The 20,565-nt window shown below is 65.3% G+C and overlaps 2 protein-coding genes across 8 annotated transcripts; one reads left to right on the top strand and one right to left on the bottom strand.

Moving 5' to 3' along the window:
- The first annotated feature begins 7,072 nt into the window (after positions 1-7,072).
- On the top strand, positions 7,073-14,471 carry TCEA2 (transcription elongation factor A2). Its single transcript, XM_016146692.2, has 10 exons — positions 7,073-7,262; positions 10,052-10,114; positions 10,405-10,510; positions 11,478-11,568; positions 12,542-12,669; positions 12,887-12,943; positions 13,288-13,442; positions 13,523-13,669; positions 13,984-14,055; positions 14,255-14,471. The coding sequence occupies exons 1-10, from the start codon at positions 7,194-7,196 to the stop codon at positions 14,261-14,263; spliced, it is 897 nt and encodes a 298-aa protein (XP_016002178.1). The 5' UTR covers positions 7,073-7,193; the 3' UTR covers positions 14,264-14,471.
- A 701-nt stretch (positions 14,472-15,172) lies between these two features.
- Positions 15,173-20,400, bottom strand: RGS19 (regulator of G protein signaling 19). 7 transcript variants are annotated; one of them, XM_016146764.2, is made up of 7 exons: positions 19,784-20,361; positions 19,262-19,350; positions 17,865-17,951; positions 17,595-17,716; positions 16,339-16,413; positions 16,012-16,246; positions 15,173-15,943 (listed from the first exon to the last, which is right to left on the bottom strand). In XM_016146764.2, exons 1-7 carry the CDS (start codon positions 19,980-19,982, stop codon positions 15,752-15,754), a joined length of 999 nt encoding a protein of 332 aa, XP_016002250.2. In that variant the 5' UTR covers positions 19,983-20,361; the 3' UTR covers positions 15,173-15,751. The 7 variants fall into 7 exon arrangements, with proteins under 7 accessions (XP_016002250.2, XP_016002211.1, XP_016002221.1 ...); XM_016146725.2 differs by lacking the exon at positions 19,262-19,350 and having other exon boundaries at positions 20,275-20,380; XM_016146735.2 differs by lacking the exon at positions 19,262-19,350 and having other exon boundaries at positions 20,244-20,369.
- Positions 20,401-20,565: the final 165 nt, after the last annotated feature.

The following is a 20,565-nucleotide window of genomic DNA, read 5'->3' as shown; positions in this document are numbered from 1 at the left end:
GTCTGCCTCTGTGTGTGGTCTGTGTATGTCTGTCTGGGTTTGGGGGTGAGTGGACACTAGACATGGAGGTCCCCCAGGGCCCTGGGGCTCTGCCATGAGGAGATGGGGCCCCAAGGGACCTAGAATGGGGCTCCCAGTTCACTGAAGTCCTGGCCCTCAATAGCACCAAGGGAGGGGTCCCCAAGACTTCTCTGGCCACCAAGCTGTGGCCCCAGCTCCATCCAAAGTGTGGGTGATTCATAAGTTGAGGGCTTTTCTTATGCCTCCAGAACCTACCCCAGACTGTCCTGGCCCAGGCTGGCTGTCGTCTCACCTTCGGGGGCCCTGTCTGTAGCCCCCAACCCCCAGCCAGAAAGGTGGAGTGGAGGGCAAGCCGGCTCTGCAAGCGCAGGCTGGCCTGGGTGACGATGGGTGCTGCTCTCTCTGCCCTCCGCCCTCTCGTCCCTCGGCCTCACCGGACCCCCAGCCTCTGCGTGAAGCCCGCAGAGGATGCCGGGTAATCCCCCTCAGTGGCTCTGGGTGGGGGCTTGGCTGGGCTCGGGGGTGGCGGACCTCCCACACACTGCCCGGGGCGCAGACCTCACAGGCTCCCCACCCACCCAGCCAGGCTGCTGCAGGAGCAGCGAGGCTGGGACCAGTTACTGAGTCCCGCAAGGCTGGGCCCTCTGCTCCCCCTGGCGGGTGGAGGCGGGGTTCAGGTGGAGGGGACTCTCTGGTCTCTGGAGACCAGACGTCGTTGCTTCCAGAGCCAGTTCAGATTCCACCACGTGGTCTTCAAGACCTGGGCGGCAGACGGGGCCCCTCATCCTCACGGTGTGCTGCTTGTCCTAGAGGGCTGCGGGCAGAGGGGCCTGGAGTGGGGGGGGGGGGTGTGAGTTGGGGGCCAGCCGCCACCTTAGCCTTGGTTGGGGCCTCTGCAGAGGTCCCTCCCCGCCCCCCCTCCGCCACGAACTAGAATCCAGTGGGCACACGTGAGTGCGTGGGTGCCTCTTGCCCAGAGGCACGTCTGGCCCAGGCGGACTCGGGCTCGTGCCTGGGGGCGGCACCCCACACCAGCCTTCCTGCTGGTGTGCGCGGAGCTGCTGGGCTCAGAAGCGCTGTGGGCCCCTCTCTGGGGAGAGGGTGGTGGGCGCCACTCTCAAGAGTGTAGAGTTTGGGGCCATGCGTGGGTCGCCAGGTGGGCCCAGCGAGAGGCAGACCTGGGTGGGAGCGAGCAGTGGGCCGTGTGGTCAGGGTGGGCGCTGCGGCCCACCTTGGGCGAAGGTGCAGGAGTCACATCTGCAACGGGAGCTGTGGGGCCCCCAGGCCCCGGTGGGTGGGGCTTCTCTGGGTCCAGGGCCTGGTGGGTCGGGAGTGCCAGTGCTGGCGGTGGGGGCGGGGCACCTGTGGCGGGAGTGACTTTCATGGGTGCTCCCAGGGTCGAGTTGGGGTGTCGCACTGTGCGAGCCCTCGGGGCCTCCTGTGACCGCCTGTGCCCTGGGGTGTTGCTGCGAGCTGTGTGGGCCCGCTCCGGCCCAGCGGGGGCTCCATGGGAACCGGCTGCTCTAGGTTTCCGCGGCAACAACAGGGCGGGGCCAGGAAACAGCAGCTCAGGAAGGAAGGCTGCAGCCCCAGGAGCGGCCCTGGCTGAGCAGGCGCCAGACGCTCTGTCTGTCCAGCCGTCTGTCCGGCGTTCCCGCGCCGGCTCTGCCCCCGCGCTGCCCGTCTGTGCACGGGACAGCTGCTGGCCCGGCTGTTTGCTCGGATCCCAGTGCCCTGAGCCTGGGTCTGCGGGAGTCTGGTCCTACAGCAACTGCACCCTGGTCCCCCTTGGTGGCTCTTGGTGGCATGGGGGGCCATGTGGTGACTCACAGGGTATCCTGGGTCCTCAGGAGTGCAGTGCCTGTTCTGACCACCCTGCCCTGGGCTGGCCTGTCCCCTCACTCCCCAGGCAGGTTCTGGTGACAGTCCCCAGCTGCCCCGAATCATGGAAAGCAGGCATAGTCTCACAGGTAGCCACTGCCCAGCTGGCCCAGGCCGGCACTGCTGCTGCCCTGGCTTTGGTGACAAGTGGCTTTGATGGCCCAACCGGCTGAGGCTGTCCAATGGGCGGCGGGGGCAGGTCTGTGTTCTTCGGGACCACCCACTCTTTGCTGAGGGCCAGGAGTCCTTCCCTCACCCACCCGCTTGCATGCTGGGGAGCACCTGCTGTGCGCCAGGCCCTGTTTCGGGAGGTCTCGGGAGCAGCAAACGAGTGAGACAGGTCCCCACGGTGTGAGTGCCAGTTCCTGGCAGGCAGAGACGATCAGGAGTCTCCCATCCGAATGCAGGCCCCTGGCTGTGATGTGTGCTGCGGGGAAGGAGCTGGCAGGCATGGAGCGGAGGGGGGCTGTGTTGGGGTGCCCATGACTGTCCTTTCGTTAGGTGACTTTTGAGCCAGACCTTGAAGAAAACGTGGGCACAGATGGGGAAGACGGACCAGCATGTGCAGATGCCCGGGGGCAGGGACGGTGCGGGGGGCAGGGGAGGAGGGACTCTGTGGGGCCTGGAGGGGTCTTGCTTGGTTCTCTGGAGGAGACTTAGCGACTTGGGAGGGCTTTGCGCAGAGGAGGAGCGTGATCTGTCCCTCCCCACAGCCTCAGCGCAGTGCTGTGGACATGGGCCTGAGCGGCTGGAAGGACGGGCTTTCCTCCAGGTGGGAAGGCCAGGGGCAGCTCCCAAGGTCTGGCTCCTCAGCCCCCAGTCAGGGTCCCCCGGGGGCTTCCTTGGTCTCTCTCTGAGGATAGGGCTGGAGAGCCTGGCCCCCCGGGGCTGCTGCTCTGTGAGCTCGGCCCCTCCTTTGGCCCACAGCTTCTGACCCGCACCTTGGCCTGGGGCCCCAGGGGAGGTCGAGGGGGAGTGGTCACCAGGAGGGCTGGCAGGGCAGGGAGGGCGAGTTTCTGGGAATTGTGTGGGGGAAGCCATTGTTAGAGCAGCCTAGAGCAACCGCTGGCCTCTGGGGATGCCTCTGCCTCCCCCAAGTGCTGCCTCTCCTCAGGGTAGGGAGCTGGGCTGGGGACTTTCCAGGAGATACTGGCCCGGGCGGGGGCCCTTCCCATTCTGCAGACTGGGAGCCTGCTCCTCGCAGAGGCCTGTGTCCGCCCTTCAGCCCGAGCGAGCGGCAGGGGTGGTCAGTGGAGCTGGCCTTCTCTGGAGGTGGGCCTCGGGCCGTCTGTGGGCTCCTCTGCTGGGCAGTGGGTCCCTTCCCACGAGCCCTTGCTTCTTCCTTCATGTGGCATGTATTTACTGGGCACCCACTGGGTGTTTTGGGGTTGGGGATGTGGCAGAGGGTGGTACACAGGCCCTGTTCTTAGATTTGCATGTGCTTGGAAGGCCCTTGGGTGTGCCCAGTGTGGCATGTGTGATCAACTTCCTGCGTCCCCATGCAACTTGGGTCGAGTGTATGTGCACGCCCAGGACGTACCAGAGGAAGTGAGGTTCCTCACCTGCAGAAGGGGCGGGTGGGACGCGGAAGGGCCTAGCCCTGGTGGCCCCGTTAGGCTTTGGCCAGCCTCACGTGAGAGCTTGGAAGGAGAACCCCGGGCGCAGCAATCTGCAGGTGCAGTTGGGCTGGGGGCCCAGGCAGCTCGTTGAGGAAAGCTCCTTCGAGGAGGAGGTTCCCACAGTTGGGAAGGTCCACAAGGGGCCAGGGGTGAGCTGTGAATGTCCTGAGCAGGGTTCTGGGGGCATGCCCTCATAAGGGCCCTGGGGGACGTTAGGAGTTTGGGGTTGGCCAGTACTACTCCAGCCTGAGCCCTGGCGAGAGTGGGACTGACCTACAGCCTCCACAGGCACGGGCTCCTCTGCAGGACTAAGCACAGCCTAACTCCGGGGGCTTGGCTGCTGTGGGCAGAACCCGCTGGACCTCCCTCAGGGTTGGGTGGTGGATATCTGGCCGGCAGGCAGGTCTGTGGCTCACTCCCGCCACCTAGAGGCCGATGCTTATGGCAGGCCCTGGGCCTGGGAGCAGGGTTAGCCCACTGGGACCCTAGACTCCAGCTCGAGTAGTGGCTTCCATGTAGGACTGCACTGTCAGGGTTCCAGGTTCCCATCGTGGGGGATGAGCTGTGGCCCCTAGGGTCCCAGCATGGAAGCCACCTGCCTCCTCTGCCACCCACTCCTGTCCTGTGCACTTCCTCATCACCTGCCCTGCCCTGGGCCAGGGTCCCTGGAAGCCCTGCTTCAGCCCCCCAGGCTAAGCCCTCTGCTGGGCAAGTCCCCTGGCCATTGTCCTTGAGGGGCCATGGCATCTTATCTCCTGTCTGGAGCCTCAGTGGGCCTCCGAGATCCTCCGAGCTGTGCAGGGCTCCTCTCCGGCTGTCTCTGTGCCCCTCCCTTGCCGCCCCCAGCTCCCAGAGGCAGAGAGCACCTGGCTCAAGGGAGAGGAGAAAGGACCCAGGTGGGCACCTCCACCCTGGCCGGGCAGGAAGGGCCCCGTTCTCAGCTAACGGCCCCCTCTGTGTCCTCGGGGCAGTGCACAGTCAGACTCACAGGGTCACAGAGGACAACGGCTGCGCAGAAGCACAGCGGTTAGTCCCAGCGGTGAGTCCCAGCGGCACAGGGCCCCCGCCCCCGCCCCCGCTGCACTCCCCTGGCAGCCGCAGACAACCCTGGACACCTACGGGGAGGGCGACTCCTTCCCACCGGCCCAGGGGCTCTTCTGGCAGGGCTTGGTCCCCGCCCCAGGTTGAGGCCATCTGTCTTCTCAGATCCCAGACCCGCTGTCTCCACCTCCCCCACCGCCACCATCCCTCTTCTGTGACTCCCTAGGCTTCCTTGGATGAGGGCAGGCCCCCATCCACCTCCCAGTCCCGGAACCTCCTCTTTACCTTTGGATGCAACCGCCGCCCCCCACCCTCCCTGAAGTCTGCCACCTGGAGACAAAGACCCCAGGGCCCCACCCCAGGGGGAACAGGAGGGCTCTTCTTAACCAGCTCCTTAGTCACACTTGAACACCACGGCACTAACACATCTTTGTGGCTTAAAACATTCAACCCAGCCAGCCATTCAGAAGCATCCCTCATGGCAAAGCTCCTGGCCCAGGATGGTGGGGACCTCGGCTTGCCAGGGGTCATTGCCCAGGCAGCATCAGGGTGAGTCCTTGGGCTGGCCTGAGATGTCGGCACGCCTGCTCCCCTTCCCAGCACTGTGACGGTCTGTCCCGTGGAGAGGTCAAATGGGGACTGGCCTTGAGGCTGGCTCCTTGGCAGTGTCCTGCTCCAGGGGGCTGTGCTGACAGCCTGGACCCTGCCCCAGTGATGCCCGGGCCGATGGTGGGCATCTAGCGCACCAGCCCTTCCTGCCAGCCAGGTGATGGTTCTGAGAGGCCTGTCCTGATCCTTTTGACTCTAATCCTGGGGACCCAAGCTGTTTTGAGGGCTCTTGGACACACCTCTCCCTGCTCTGGGGCAGAGGCCAAGCATTGCGCTCCACGCTGCCCGCGTGGGTTTGCTCCAGCCTTAGTAGCCGTGGCTGAGTGTGGAGTCTCAGGATCCTGGTGTGTTGCTGGGAAGTCTCCAGCATGAACCATCCTTGAATCAGCTTAACCTTGTCCGTCAGGGGGCCTGGCTGGGCAGCCTCCATGGATACCTCCCTGTGGGTGGTGGGGGTGGGGAGCCAGTTTTGAAGCCCTTGCAGCCTGATCTGGGTGGGAGGCCGAGTTCTCTGGAGTCCCTGCTGGTTGCCGTTTCACAGGACTCTAGCCAGTGGCCTGTTACAGGGGTTGAAGGGTGTGCAAGTCCAGCCTCCCTAGTGACCCTGGTGTGACTGGACCCTCACAGGCTGCACACACTCCCTTACCCGGAGATTCTGGCCATGAGGACTCGCTGGGCTAGGCTCAGGGATGTGGCCCAGCCTCTTGGTGGGGGGCAAGGTCAGAGCTTGTCTATGACCTAAAGGTGCTGTGTCCACCTGCCCCAGGGCCTCTGTCCTGGAAAATCTTTGCTTTCTACGAGGGATTCTATGCTTTTTCTTCCTAATTACTAAGGAATCTCATAACCTGCCATGTTTCCCTTTTCATTTTGGCTTCCGGGAAGCTCAGTCATGTCTAATGCCACTGAGTCCAAGGCATGGTCAGCCCAGGTCATCTGGACACCCATCTTCCACCTGGCCTGTTACTTGGCTTGAGTTTCAGTGACTGTGGGGTCAACAACACTCAACATCGGTCCTCTGGCCTCTACTGTTTCCCTCCAGCAAACCACCCCGCATCTGTGTCGCCGAGCGGGTAGTACACTGCCCCTGCTCCTCCCTTCCTCAGCCCTCCCAGGGTCAGTCTGTCCCCTGCCCTCAGCTCGCACCGCGTTGACAGCAGCCCTGTGAGGTTCCACTACCAACATCCCCATTTCACATACGGGAGGCTGAGGCACAGAGCGGTCAATGATTTGTTCCAAGTGACAGCCGGGACTCGCACCAGAAGCTGGCTCCGGAGGCAGGGGCCTTGGCCTTGCAGCCACTCGGAGTCCCCCGGCACCTTTGTAAGCCCAGCCCCGGCCGCTTCCGGAATCCGCATCCGGCTCCTGCTGCCTCCCACCTCCAGGAGCTCCACCCGAGGCCTGAGGCCCCAATCCTGGCCAGAGCGCGCAGGGCGTCGCCCGCACGCCTCGGCTCCAGGGCACGGGAATCAGGGTCCGGCCGCCCCGCGACGGCCGAAGGTGTTGGAGGAGGGCTCAAGGTGGAGAGATGGGACGCACTCGAAGGGGCCTTTCCGGGCCCGCGCGGACGAACCCCCTGGCCGCTCCAGGGCGGAGAATCGGAAGGGAAGACCCGCGATCCACGCCGCAGCCAGCACGCCCGTCCTGACTCCACAACCCTGCCCGGGCCGTCCGGGCCGCGCCGGGGATTGTGGGACTGCGAGTCCTTCGGTGCCATAGGCCCCCGGCGACGGCCCGCGTCGGGACTACAACTCCCAAGAAGCCGCGCGCGCCCATGTGGCTTCTGGGAGTTGTGGTCCAGGGCCCTGAGGGAGCGCGCGAGGCGAGGCGCGCGGGAACTACGTGTCCCAGGGCGCAGCGCGGCGGGCGCGGGGGCCGGGGGTTTGAACGGAGGGTCTCCCGCCCCGCGGCAGGGCTGCGTCGGCTGCGGCGGGTGCGGGAGGCGGCGACGGCCGGGGCCGGCGTGCGGGCCGGGAGGCTGAGGCTGGCGCGGTGGGCGCTGGGGGCGCTGCCCGTGAGGTGGTGATGGGCCAGGAGGAGGAGATTGCGCGGATCGCCCGGAGGCTGGACAAGATGGTGACCAAGAAGAGCGCGGTGAGGGGCGCGGGCCGCCAGGACCCCGGGACCCCCGCCCCGCCGAGCCCCCGCCGAGCCGCCGAGCCCCCGTCAGGGCCGGGGAGACCACTCGAGGGGCAGGACGAGACCCCTCCCGGGCAGAAACTCCCAGGACAGTGGGAGATCCCTCTGGTGGCCGAGACCCCTGCCCTGGGCCAGCCCTGCCCTCCACCCCCGCACCACCGCAGAGGCCGCGATCCGGCCTGGACCTTTTCCCGGCAGCCACCCGCTCTGGACTCAGACTCCAACTGCCAGGCTGAGACCCTGCAGCCTTGGGATCCGCCCCCTTCCCTGCCCCCTCACTCCAGACCCTCTCTGAGCGCGGGGGCAGCGGAGACCTCCCTCCGTCCCGCCTCTCCGGGCTTTGCAGACGCCCCAGCCCGTTCAGGCCTTTCTTGCCGGCCTGCCTGTCCCCTTGCCTCTGTCCCAGCCTGGCATCCACACAACACCCCCACTGTCCCGCCGCCCCAGGCCCGTGTCCCACCTTAGGCCTCCCACAGCCTCACTCTGCCTGCGACTTTGCAGGGTGAGATCGGACCGCTTTCCCCCGTAGCCGCAGCCTCCCCTGCTTCTGCCTGCCTGGGGCGGCGGCCCTCCCCGTCCTCTTCACAAGCAGGCCAGAGCCCTTTCCTGGTGGTCAGGTCCCTTCTCTGTGTCCCCTGCCCACAGAACCAGGTTTCCGTAATAAATTCTTTCCCCTCTTTAGTTGGGACTCAGCCAGCAGCAACGGGGGAGTGGGGAGATACGCAGACGCCTGGGGAAGAGCCCCAGGAGCTTGGGGAGCGGGCCTGGGCGTGCCTCGGCCCTGGGGCCCTGGCCAGTGTGCCTGCCAAGGGGCTAGTGAGCCTTTGGTGGTCACTGCGCTGTGGTCTCTGCGAGGGGCCAGGCGGATGGGGTTCCAGTTCCAGCCCCTGGAGGCCTCCACAACTGCGTACCTCACATAGAAGCAAACCTGGCTTCTGGCGGGTAGGGGGTGGTCCTGGCTGGCTCCCCAAGAGGCTCAATACACACTGACCTCTCTTCCCTCAGACTATGAGCTTTTGGGGCCAGCTGAGCGGTGGCCCGTCACATACTTTTGAAGTCTGAGCAGCCAACCCTGGGCTGTGCACTTATACTGGTGGCTTGGGATGGCTCCTTGGGTTGGGCAGGGTTGAGTCTGGGTCCCTGCTGACCCCAGTTCTGGACAGGGATCCACACTGGATCTGGGACAGGGTTGGCCCCCTCACTGACCCAGCCAGCTTCCCCCACCCCTGGCTGCGTGCAGTCCCCGGGAGGCTGTGGGCAGCACAGCAAGGCTGTGGGAACAATCCAGCCTTTTTTCAGAAGGAACTTCCCTCAGGAAGGGGACAAAACATGACCCCCCATGCTGTGGGGGCGGAGATGGGCCCTGGAGGCCATGCAAGGCTGGGTGGGCCAGGTGGGAGCACAGCATGAAGCCCCAGGTTAGAGTGAGGGGTGCAGCTGTGGCTGGCAAACCTCTGGACTGGGCAGGTGGCTGGGTTGTGGGGCTCCTGTGGAGTGGGGAGAGAGCTGGCAAAGGCGCCTCCTGGTTCCTGTGTCTGTGAGGCCCGCAGGGCCGGGGTGGGGGTGATGACTGGTCAAGAATTGTGTTTGCGCCTCTGGAGACCAGAGCCCTGGAAAGCTGGCCTCACAAAGCCTCTGGCTCCGTCTCGAGGGCTATGATCAGTGAGCAAGCACTGTGCCCTTGGCTCTGGTGACCATCTTTCCCCTCTGAGGAGGTCACCCCAGGGCTGGACTCTGCACAGCCTAAGGGGCAAGGCCTGCTAAGGGCGCTGCGGCCTGAACAGAGATGCCACCCTAATTGGGGGGGAGGGGGAGCAGGTCAAGTACTCCCCCGACCTGAGCTGCAGGACACGAGGCTCTCACAGCCTTGGGTGGCTGAGTTGCATCATCTCTGCTCCTTTCTGTCACGGGAGACACACACACACACACACACACACACACACCGCATTAAAAAGTGAGGTATCTGGAGGAAAGCAAAGCAGGGAGGAGAATGGCGTGTTTCAGCGTGAAGGGGGGGGCGAGGTCTTGCCGAGAAGGTACAGGGCGAGCACAGCTCTGGAGGGAGGACGGGCACAGCTCGGACATCCTGGGCGTCGTGTCTCTGGCAGTGGGAGCAGCAGGTGCAAAAGGGCGCGCAGCTTGGCACCCTCGAGCTGTGCTGGAGTGGAGGTGGAGAGGGGTGGCCCCCGTGGCCTCGTGTGAGGGCTTCGAGGAAACGGATGAGACGGCAGAGGGAGACCGGTGGTGGGTTCCAGCAGTCCAGGCCGGGGGTGCTCGCCGGCGGAGGGCTAAGGCGAGCCCCGCGAGACCGGCGGGCAGGGCGAGATGCTGCTATGGGTGTGAGGGGAGGTGCCCTGAGGGTTTGGGCTCAGCAGGGAACACGGGCTCCTCCTGGTCAGCCCCTCTCAGTTGGTGGGTGGGCCACTTTGGGAAGAGGCTGCCCGATCCACCTGGGCATCGTGGGATGGGATGGGAGTGGGCAGCCCTTCTCCCCACTTCTCACCTGACTGTGGCCCTGGAAGGAAGGCTTTTCCCGTCATCCTGGTTTGGGGCAAGAAGTCACATGACCTGTGATACTAGGGTTGCGTATACAGCCGCTTCCCTCCTCGTTCCCACTCTCCCTGGGCATCGACCCCAGGTGGACCTCCAAATCATCACTGCCTGTGACCCTCATACTTGTGTGTAGGAGGCGGGGTTGTCGCCTGGGCTCTCCACGTCGTTTATGAAGGTGTCCCTTCTCCTAGGAGGGGGCCATGGAGCTGCTGCAGGAGCTGAAGGCCATGCCGGTCACGCTGCACCTGTTGCAGGTAGGGCCCTGCATGTCCCTTGCCCGGGGCAGCTCCAGGGACAGCTCCTCGGCACCTAGCATGGCTTCCTGGTCCCCATCCTGTCCTTGGTCAGCACACACCTTCCCTGAGGAGACAGCCCAGCCCTTAGGTGTTGCTGGAGACGAGAGGAGCATCCGAGGGCGACCCACCCTGTCCTTCACTGAGGCCCCCAAGTCCCGCATGGGCACTCGGCCCCCTTGCTGGCCTCCTGTCCCGCCCCGTGGGGGTGGGGTCCGGTCGCCGCCCCAGCCCAGCCGCCCCCCCTGCAGTCCACCCGGGTCGGCGTGTCTGTCAACGCCCTGCGGAAGCACAGCTCCGACGAGGACGTCATCGCCCTGGCCAAGTCGCTCATCAAGTCCTGGAAGAAGCTCCTGGGTGCGTGTCCGGCATCCCTGACTGGCCGAGCGTGGGGCGAGGGGCCCCCAAGAAGCGTCAGCCTCTTGTTGGCCGGTGCTGTGTAGGGCCACCTGGGAATGGGGCCAGACAGACCCGGGTCCTGGAAGCAGGGACTTGGCTGAGAGGGAGGGGCGTCTGTGCAGAGCCAGGGGAGGGGAGACCTGCGAGCTGGGAACCTGAGCAGGGCAGGAGGGCTCCACAGAAGGGTGTCAGGGCAGCAAGGGCAGTGAGGGGGTGGGGGTGGGTAGGGGAGAAGGGAGAGGAAAAGGAAGGCGTGGAGGGGCTGTTACTCCTGGAGGGGACAGGCACAGTCTCTTCCTGGGGACAGCGCAGTGATTGGGGGCCGCAGACACAGCCATCTCTGGACCCTGAGGCCCCCGCCCTTCCCAGCCTCTCCTGAGCTCTGTCCAAACCCTTGCAAGATGCAGCTGTGTGTCCTGGGCCTCCCTCCAGGGCCACACGTGGGACAAGTGTGTTTATTCTGATGGCATGTGGGAAGGTTCCCAGCACAGACCTGGGCTTTGGGAGCCTTTGGGGGGACATGCTTAGTGGACAGTGACTCACTCTGGTGCCTTTTGGGGAATGGTCATGTCCTACCTGCCTGGGGTGACCTGCCTCTGTCCAAGTTCAGATGCTTTCTTTACTGGAGGTTGTCACTGGGGGAGGTGTTCGTATTTCAGGATCATCCTGGGTGGATGGCAGCTCGCTGTGCCAGGACCGGCAGTGAGGGGACCCCAGAAAGACCCACAGGCAGCCTGCTTGAGTGGAGCCATGTATGGGAAAGGGGTGTGGAGGCCGTTTCAGGACCTTCTGAGGCTGGGAGGGAGGGCCTGCATGGGTTCTCAGCGGGAAGACCCAGCGGCTGGCCTGGGCCTTGGGAGGCTGAAGCCACCCCTGCCCTGGGGCTGCTTTCCCCTAGCCAGCCTCCCTTTGTGTGAACCTGCAGATGCTTCGGACGCCAAAGCCCGGGAGCGCCGGAGGGGCGGGCCTCTGCCCACATCGTCCTCCAAGGAGGCCTCCGAGGCCGGCGATCCCAGGTAGCACACCTGGACCGCAGCGCACGCCCTCCGCCGCCCGGGCCCTGCTCGGCCTGCGTGAGGGTGCTGACGTCTGTGCCCTAGGCGGGCCGAGACCACACAAACAGCGGGGCCCTTCCAGCCCCTTGGAGGGGACTCTTCCCAGGGAGCCACGCCTGGTCCAGTCGGGCTCTTTCTGGAAGCTTCCCTTCCAGAGTTCCTTTGGACGCTTGTGTGTAGCCTCTGCCATCCGAGGGGCGAGGTCATGTCTTGTCTGCTGAGAGCTGCTGCTGCACACCCTGGGTGGACCTGTGGGGACCCCTGGCTCCAGGCCTCTGTCCTGGGTCTGCTCCTTGGTGGCCAGCTCAGGCTGCAGTCCCTTCAAGCAGCCCCTCACTCCCTGGGGGTGCCCAGGCTGTAGCCGCGTGTGTCCGAGGCTGCTGTGCCTTGGATCCCCTGGGCAGAAGTGGCCTCCGGGGGCAGCAGGGCTGACCTCTGGACTCACCAGTGGCTCATCTGCTTTTCCTCTAGGAAGCCATGTCTACTGACATCGTGGGTGTCACAGGGTCATGAGATGCAGGGGCGTGAGGGGAGGGCTGGTGGGTGCAGCTGGATGTCAGGCAGCCTGGGGGTGGGGTTACCCAGCCCTGTGAAGGGCATCCATGCTGGATGGCGTGACTCAGCCCCATCTGTCTCTGCCTGACCTGGCAGCTGCTGTTGGGTGGTGTGGTCCTATGGGTGGGGTCCCTCAGAGGGGACACGTTCCCCATTGTGTCCCTGTCTGGGGAGCACACACTGCCCAGCAGGCCTCACTGCCTCTGGCCAGTGGGGCAGAGTCCTGGGGCATGCTTGGCTGGATCATGGTGGGTGGGGTTCTGGCCCCTCTTAGGGTGGAGCCAGTGGGATTTGGGGAAGATGGACTATGTATTGGCTTCTCTGAGGACCAGCATTTCAGATGGATTCACATGGCCTGAGCGGGCCTGTCTCTCCCCAGCCGCAAGAGGCCAGAGTTGCCCAGGACACTGACCCCAAGAATGACCACGTTTCCCCCAGCGCCAGTCACCTGCGATGCCGTGCGCAGCAAGTGTCGGGAGATGCTGATGGCCGCACTGCAGGCTGGCCGTGAGTGCCCCCCGGGGCTGCCCGCCCGCAGAGGCCTGAGGTCAGAGGCCCTGGGGCTGGCCTCTCCCCCAGCCCATTGCTGCTGACCCCTGGTGGGCTCAGGGGGCTTTGGGGACACCAGAGCGCCTGGATCCTGGACTTTGCTGTGGGGCACTGGGTGGGTCGGGGCTGGAGGATGGAGCCTACATGGGGGCTAGTCCAGGCCTGTCCCTTTCAGGTGACCACATGGCCATCGATGCAGACTGCGAGCACCTCTCGGCCCAGATTGAGGAATATATCCTTTGTGTGGGTGCTGGGGCTGGGGCTTCTGGTGGGCTCACGGGTGGCTGGGCCAGCTGCCCTGTGGCCATTGTGCTGGTGCCTTCACCAGGCGGTTGGGCCAGGGGTGAGCTTCCCCTCTTAACCAGGGGGGGGGGCCCTCTCTGGGCCTGCCGGTGGGGCCTGGGTTCCTGGGACCCCAAGCCTGCCGCTGGACCTCAGCTGGCAGTAGGTCCACTGGGGGACCTGGCCAGGGGCTCCTCAGCTGGCCGGAGTCAGTCGGCACAGCCCGGGGGGAGGCCCTCGGGCGGCACGGTGGGCGGAGGGAGTGGCTACCGATGGCTCCTTAAACGCCCGCACGCATCTTCCGCGACGTGGGGAACACGGACATGAAGTACAAGAACCGGGTGCGGAGCCGCATCTCCAATCTCAAGGACGCCAAGAACCCCGGCCTGCGGCGGAAGGTGCTGTGCGGCTCCATAACGCCGCAGCAGATCGCCGTGATGACGTCGGAGGTGAGCCCCGCGGGAGGGGCAGGGTGTCCCGCTCTGCCCCGCCCCGCCCGGGCCTGCGCACTGAGCATGCCTCGCTGCAGGAGATGGCCAGCGACGAGCTGAAGGAGATCCGCAAGGCCATGACCAAGGAGGCCATCCGCGAGCACCAGATGGCGCGCACGGGCGGCACGCAGACAGACTTGTTCACCTGCGGGAAGTGCAGGAAGAAGAACTGCACCTACACGCAGGTGCGTGGCCTGGCAGACGCCCGGGACCGCGTCGGGGCAGCGCCTGCCACTGGTGCCCAGTGAGCAGCATCTCGGGGCTGGGTCCCGCTGGCCGTGGGATGCCAGAGCTGGGGGAACTGGCCGGCCTAGCGTGGAGGGGCCCCCAGGAGTTGTTACTGGCAGGTGAGAGGGTGTGGTGTGCCACCTGGCGCTGGCTGCGGGGCCACACTCAGACCCATGAGACATGGGGCCTGATGAGGGGGGAGCGGTCGGGCAGCTGGAAGGTCGGGGTTGCTGGGGCTCCCCGGGTTGCGCCCTTACCACACCTCCCACAGGTGCAGACCCGCAGCTCTGACGAGCCCATGACCACGTTCGTGGTCTGCAACGAGTGTGGGAACCGCTGGAAGGTAGGTGGGCGCACCCAGGCCACCCCAGTCCCGCTCTCTGAAGCGGGTGTCTCCACAGTGCGGGGTCTGTGTGGTGTGAGCTGCGGAGCAGCCCTGCCCAGCCAGCCCCCTGGGAGCTTTGCAACCAGTGGTGGAGCCCCCAGCCCTGTGGGGGGGCATGGGGGCCACATGGTCGGACCCCGCACCCCACTCCTCGCAGTTCTGCTGAGTCCTCGCGCAGACGTGCCTGCAGCCGTGGTCCCTGGCCAGCGCTGGCCGCCGCCCTCCTCAAGTCCTGCCCAGACACCGCCTCTCTGGAGACGCCCCTGTGCCTGCCCGCCTCCCCCAGAAGGCAGGGTGCCCTGCCCAGCCCTGCTCCTGCAGTGCACCCTTCCCCCGTCCCCCAAAGTATTAAATGTTTCTTTTTTGCCACTGTGCTTTCCTTGGCCTTTGGTCGTGGTGGGCCATGCACAGGCTGGGGCTTTGAACTGGGTCGTCCCCCCCCCCCAATCACTGGGGACAACTCTCCTTCCTGAGGTCAGGTGACACTTGGGTAGGCCCCCAGTGGAGCAGTGCTGGAGGGAGGAGCCTCAGGCAGCTCACCTAAGGTCTCCCTCCCAGGCACTGCTGCCCAGGGCCCAGGGCGGAACCTGGGTCCCACAGCACTCGGTGATGGCTGGCCCTCACCCCACGTCTGCCCTGGGGAGGCAGCATGGGTGGTAGTGTACCACGGACCGGTTGCAGCATCGAATCGCTTTGTCTCCCAGAAATTCAGATAGGACGGCAAGCACTTGCCTCATGTGGCCTGAGGGACAGTGGACCCTCGGGGAGGTCACCCCATTAGTGTCTGGCCCCAGCCGGCTAGTCCTCAGGGATGACCTTTGCTGCACCAGGGGCTCCTGCCCACCTCAGGCCTGGGCAGTGCTGCTCGCTGTATCACCAGCCTCGGCGAGGCGCCGTGGGGGGTCACACCTACCCGGGGCATAGCACCCTGGCCCACGTCCTCACTGAAGGGTGGTGGGGATTGGGGCGCGACTCACGAGCCAGGTTTCCTCTCAGAGCGGGGCTGCTACCCTTCGTTGAGTCTGAGACAATTCCTGATCCTCTAATCTCTCCCAAATGTGGAAAAAGAGGAGACTTTTGGTTTAAAAATATCTTCAGTAATAAGACATCCTATTTTGTGGGAAGGAGGAATGGAGATAAATATGAAGACAGTTTTTCTTTTTTTGATAAAATACTGAGGACACATTTCCAGGTTTAAAGTTAAAATAAAGATAAGAAACTGGGTCCCGTCACCTCGAACCTCGTTCTGAGGTTCTGGGTCTGATTCCGGGGCGCAGACAGCGTGAGTTGGAGGGTCTCTCCAAAACACAAAACTAGACAGTACAGAGGTTCTATTCCCACCAAAGGCAGTCCTGAGGACCCCCACCGCCTGGGAGGGGGGCCTAGTGAGGTGAGTGAGTCCAAGATGCTTCCTGGGAGGTCCCTTCTCTGACCAGGCAGGAGCACAGGCTGGCCAGCAGGGGCTGGTGTGGGAAGGGCCGCTTGACCCCAAGGCCCTCACACCTGCCTCTTTCCCGGACCTTGGGGGCACTGGCCTCCCGTCGGGGGCTGCACCGGTGCTGGATCCAGTGTGCCGGACACCTGCTGCTGCCCTCGGGTGAGGGCCACCGAGTCTGCTCACAGGTCGGGGCCTGTCTGTGCTGCAGCAGGCAGCCTAGGCCTCGTGGGAGGATTGGGGGGCCCCTCGGAGCAGCAGGGCGCGGTAGGCAGGAGAGCCGAGGAAGCGGGGGTAAGGGTCCCGGTGCATGAGCGTGTAGATCTGCAGCTGCGCGTCGTCGAACGTGTGCGCGGAGGGCTCCTGCATCTTCTTGTTGATGCCTTCCCGGATGCGGGAGTCCAGGCTCACCTGCGGGACAGGCGCGCGGTCAGGGTCCGCGGGCAACCCCCTACCCCCGCGCCCCCGCAGCGGCGCACCTCCTTGGGAGACAGGATGGACACGTAGTCCTCGTAGATGAGCCGAGCCTTCTCGTCCACCGCGTGCTGGTCGGCCTCGGCCTTGAGCTCCTCGCAGGCCAGCCAGAAGAGCATGTTCTCCTCGCTGTACTCCGTGCGCAGAAACTCGCGGAACGCGCTGCGGCCGGCCGGGCTGTGCATCAGCTTGTCGAAGGACTGCGCCCAGCCCTGCACCTCCTCGGGGCTCGGTGTGCTGCTGTGGGCACGCGCCAGTTCACGCACCAGCCCCTCTGCCCCGCCCCCCGCCCCGCCTCAGGGGCAGGCGCGCATGCGCGGCCCGGGACTCACCACACTTCGCAGCTGGGGAGGGGCTGCAGCTTGCTCTCCCCGGAGGCCCGCCACGCTCGCCGCCGCTCTTCATTCCTGATGGCACAGGGACAGGTGGCACCAGCCTTCTCCACACACACACACACACGCAGGCGCGCGTGTGGACACGAGCCCAGGGCTCTCAGCACTGTGCGAGCCCACTGCAGGTGGCAGCCTCCCGCCCTCCGGCCCCGCCCACCCTGGACCTTCACTGTTTTCTCACCTGTGGGCCTTTTCCTGGCTCCTGGTACCCCTGTCCCCCTGCCACTTTGAGCCCCTGCTCCTAGAGGCCCACTGATGGCATGGGAAAGCCCCCGCCCAAGAATCTGGCTCCCGACGCTCCCTAGGGCAGGGGTCCCCAACCCCAGTTCCTGTTAGGAACTGGGCCGCACAGCAGCTGAGCAGCGAGTGAAGCTTCATCTGAATGTGCAGCCGCTCCCCAGAGCTAGCATCACCGTCTCAGCTCCACGGCAGACCATCAGGCGTTCCTTCTTATGGGAGCACCGGTCCTTGGTGCCAGAAAGGTTGGGGACCGCTGCTCTAGGGGACTGTCTTCCCTCCTCTACCTCCCAACTCCGAACCTGCAACAGACACCTCAAACCCCGGGGGTCCAGACAGAGCCTGGTCCCATCCCCCTCCTGCCTGCTGGACTCCAACTCCGCCCTTGGTCCCCACGGTCAAACTCTCAGGCCTCACTGCTCCTCTCCCATCCCGGGCCACCTCCTCCCATCTTGGCTCTGGGCTCAGGCCTCGGTCACACACTGGTCAGGTGTCCCCCTTTGGTTCCCACAGCACTGCCCACTCAACAGCCAAGGGCTGGAGCCTTAGCTGGGCCAGGCCCGCAAACAGCAGCTTTCCATGGAAGACCTTGGTACCACTGGAAAGCCCCATGCCCCTGCCAGCCGGTTGCTCCGGAAGCTTGTCCCTGTCACCCCCAGGGCCAGGCCTCTGCTCAGCGCCCCTCCACCTTAGTCTGTAGAGCCCTTGGGGCCAGCAGGGCTGGCTCACAGCAGCGTCAGTGAGCATGTGCTGAGCAAAGGGACGAGGGGCTGTGCACATGCAGAGGGGCCTGGGCACTGGCCACCACTGGATGAGTGCTGTGGGTGCCGGGGCGTCCTGCCTGCTGGTGACACCTCTGAAGCCCCCTGAGGGTCTGGGAAGCAGGACCTTGGGTCCTACATCTGTTCAGCTCACCCGTCCGCCCCTCAGGTGCACTGTGTACCCCAGGCCCCACGTACCGGGAGCAGCTGCAGCAGCAACACCACCACAAGCAGCAGGGGTTGCGGCTGGGGGCAGCCGGGGGGGCAACATCATGACTGGACATTGAGGGGGGCTGGTCCGCCTCCTCTGGCCCTGTGTGCTAGGGGAAGATGGGGCACCTCAGCCACGGCTGGAAGCACAGGGCCACCGACCTCTCCCACTGCCCACTGCCGGCAGCTGCCGCCTGGGTGTTGGAGGGCCTCTCAACTCCTGGTTGTTCACCCAGTCCCCCGGGGGCAGAGGCGCACCTGGTTCCCAGCCTCATGCGGGGTGGGCATGGGTGGGTGCAGGTTGCCCGGGCTCCATGGTGCCGGCTCTGGGACCCTTACCACAGCCTGGGGGTTTGAGAAGAGAGGCCGAGGTGCTCAGAGAACCTGAGACCCCAGCCCCTGTGTGCCCCCTGGGGAGGTCCCCAAGAGTCTCACCCTCCTCATCCATACCGCGGCGGGGTCTGCTCCCCACCCAGCCTCCAGTACAGCTAGAAGGGGTGCAGGGCCATGAGGTGGGAGGCCTGCCCAGCTCTGCACAGGAGGTTCCAGGACACCCCCATCTGCCTGGTCCTTGGGAAGCCGGAAGCCTGGTTCCTCTTTCTTGGTTTCCGGCTCCTAGCCCCTCCCAAGGGGGCTGAGGGCCCCAAGAGTCTGGGGCTATCCGGGTGGTGGCTGGACACTCAGAACCCCCATCCCAGCTCGCTCCATCCTGGGCTTTCTGTGGGTGTGGGGGGCTTTGGGCAGGGCCGCTTCCCACAAGTCCAGAGCTGCTTGTAGGCCACACAGGCCTGAAGCATGGAGGATTTGAGTGGGACAAGGGGCAGGGCTTTCTTGAGGGTGCGGGGAGGTGGGTGGTGGCACACGGGCGAGGAGGGCTACGAGTCTCCTGGGGACCCATAGCTCCTCCGTCCTAGATGTGGTCCCTGGTGCCCCCTGCCCCCAGCCTACCGACCCGGTCTCCCCTCCCCCATCAGGCTGCGGAAACCGCTGCGGCCTCGCCACAGAGCGGGCGCGCCACGCCAGCCGGGAAAGCGGGGGCGGCAGTGGGCGGGGGCGTCCTGCTCCCGGGTAGGAGCTGCGGGGTCTCTGGGGCAGAAGAGGGGTGGGCGCGTCCCGGCGGCGTCGGCGTCGCACCTTCTGCGCTGGAGGCGCGAGGGGGCGCTGGAGGCACGAGCCGGGTGAGCCGACCCCGCGTGCCCCCTGCGAAGCCGATGGAGGATCCCGGCGTCCGCGGGCGCCGGCGCCGGCGGCCAATCAGCGCCCTGGAGGCAGTTTTGAACGCCTCCCAACCACCGCCCCTGCCTGTGCCCACCTCGGCCCTGGTGAGCGCACCCCCCACCCCGCCACACACACCCACACACACCCACACACACACACACGTCTGCCACGCGGCCCGTCCTGGCCTGGAAGCTCTCGACTTGGTTTCACTTTATTTTCTCATCTCTCAGCTTGTGGCCTTTTAATCCTGTCTGGCCCGTGTTGGCCTCTGGGGTCTCCGTGCTCAAGCCAGGAGGGTGAGCAGTGCTCAGAGGTGACAGCACCCAGATAATGCACACTTAGGGCACCCTTGTCCCCAGGGCCTGGGCACCCAGAGGCCCCTGCCCTGACCCGAAGCTGAGGCAAAGTGCAGGGTCCCCGGGACCTACGCTCCTCACCACCTGCCTGCCGCTCCTTGAGACCATGGGGGGGTCGCAGCAAGAGGCGGGAAGCAGCCTTACAGCCTTTCCCTCAGGGCTCAAGTTTCTAGGGAAAGGAAGGGGTGTGGCAGCCTCTGAGGTCTGCTAGCTGTACCCCAGAGGCACTGCGACTTCCCCAGCAGAGCTGCCCTTCCTCCCTGCACCACCACCCAGTAAGTGGGGGCAGGGCCCCAGGCCCGTTCCCCCACCATGTCCAACTCAGCTCTAAATTGGCAGAGGGAGCCTGACTGAGGGTGCAGAGCAGCCCGGGTGTCTGGGGCCAGGTGTGGGGCAGAGGGGTCACCAGTCCCTTCTGTCTGGGTTACAGAGCCTGGACCTGGTTGCCTATCTCTGGACCTGACGCCCTGCACCCTTTTCAGGCTGGCTGCCCTCCCCCCCCCTTATGTGTCCCCAGGGCGCCTGCTCTTTCCTGGGGGAGGTATAGGGTCTGACTAGGATTCCTGTCCCTCATCCTGGCATTTGGGAGGGGACTTCTTAATCCTCCCCCAACCTCTCCAAGCTCTGGACCCCCAGTCTGGGACAGGAGAGGCCGGACAGGCAGCAAGTCTGGCCTCTGGGGACAGAGGTTCCCTCGGGAGCGGCTGCTGCTCTGCTCCACAGAAGGAAAAAGAACGTCCCAGAGCCTACCCAGTCCAAAAAAAGAATAAGAAAACGTGACAATCCCAGAAAAAAATGTCATAACCTTTGGAGGGGTTTGACAGAGCGACTCTGCTCCTTCCTCTTACCCTAGTCACTACCTTTTCTATCCGCTGCCCCCCCATCTGGCTGGTAGAGGAGCCTCAGCATGGTGCCAGCAAGGCAGGTCAGTTTCCTGAACCCCAGTAACCTTCGCCAATGGCTGGGGCGCCTCACTGCTCTCTGCGGGCAGGGTTTGGCCCCGAGGAGCCCGTCTCCTGCAGCAGGGGCACCTTCCCCCAGTCTCTGACATCCCCAGTCCTACCTCCAGGTACTCGCCGTGGCGCCCCACTCACCAGCGACCCGATGGCGAGAGGGGGCGGAGGGGCCACACTCGCTCTGGGCCCCACCCTCCCTGTCGAAGGGGCGTGCGCTGCAGCAGCAGGGACTCGAGTCAGACGGCAGGAGGTTCTCCTGCGGCGCTCCGGAGGGCGTCCAGCGCCGGGCCCGATCGGCTGGGGCCGGGGCGCAGCGCCTCCCCTGCGACTCCAGGGCTCGGAGGCGGCCAGATCCAGCGGGGCGGGGGCGGATGGGGTGTCCCGCCTCGGCCCCTCCCCGCCAGGCTGAGGGGGGCGGGAGACGCGGAA

The sequence above is a fragment of the Rousettus aegyptiacus genome, unplaced genomic scaffold (assembly GCF_014176215.1).
Source record: "Rousettus aegyptiacus isolate mRouAeg1 unplaced genomic scaffold, mRouAeg1.p scaffold_m13_p_12, whole genome shotgun sequence".
In the NCBI taxonomy this organism is placed as follows: Eukaryota; Metazoa; Chordata; class Mammalia; order Chiroptera; family Pteropodidae; genus Rousettus; species Rousettus aegyptiacus.
The sequence above is the reverse complement of the archived record's forward strand: the minus strand, read 5'-3'. Positions and strand labels throughout refer to the sequence as shown.

Bases quoted from the DNA above. Each gene is read 5' to 3' on its own strand.
- RGS19 (XM_016146764.2), bottom strand. From the start codon at position 19,982: ATGACATTTTTTTCTGGGATTGTCACGTTTTCTTATTCTTTTTTTGGA. The intron at 19,351-19,783 runs GATTAAGAAGTC...TTCCTTTCCCTA, and splicing joins GCTTGGAGAGGTTGGGGGAG to GAAACTTGAGCCCTGAGGGA. The intron at 17,952-19,261 runs GTGAGGAGCGTA...TCAAACCCCCAG, and splicing joins CAAGGAGCGGCAGGCAGGTG to GCTGTGGTAAGGGTCCCAGA.
- TCEA2 (XM_016146692.2), top strand. From the start codon at position 7,194: ATGGGCCAGGAGGAGGAGATTGCGCGGATCGCCCGGAGGCTGGACAAG. The intron at 7,263-10,051 runs GTGAGGGGCGCG...CCCTTCTCCTAG, and splicing joins TGGTGACCAAGAAGAGCGCG to GAGGGGGCCATGGAGCTGCT. The intron at 13,443-13,522 runs GTGAGCCCCGCG...GCCTCGCTGCAG, and splicing joins TCGCCGTGATGACGTCGGAG to GAGATGGCCAGCGACGAGCT.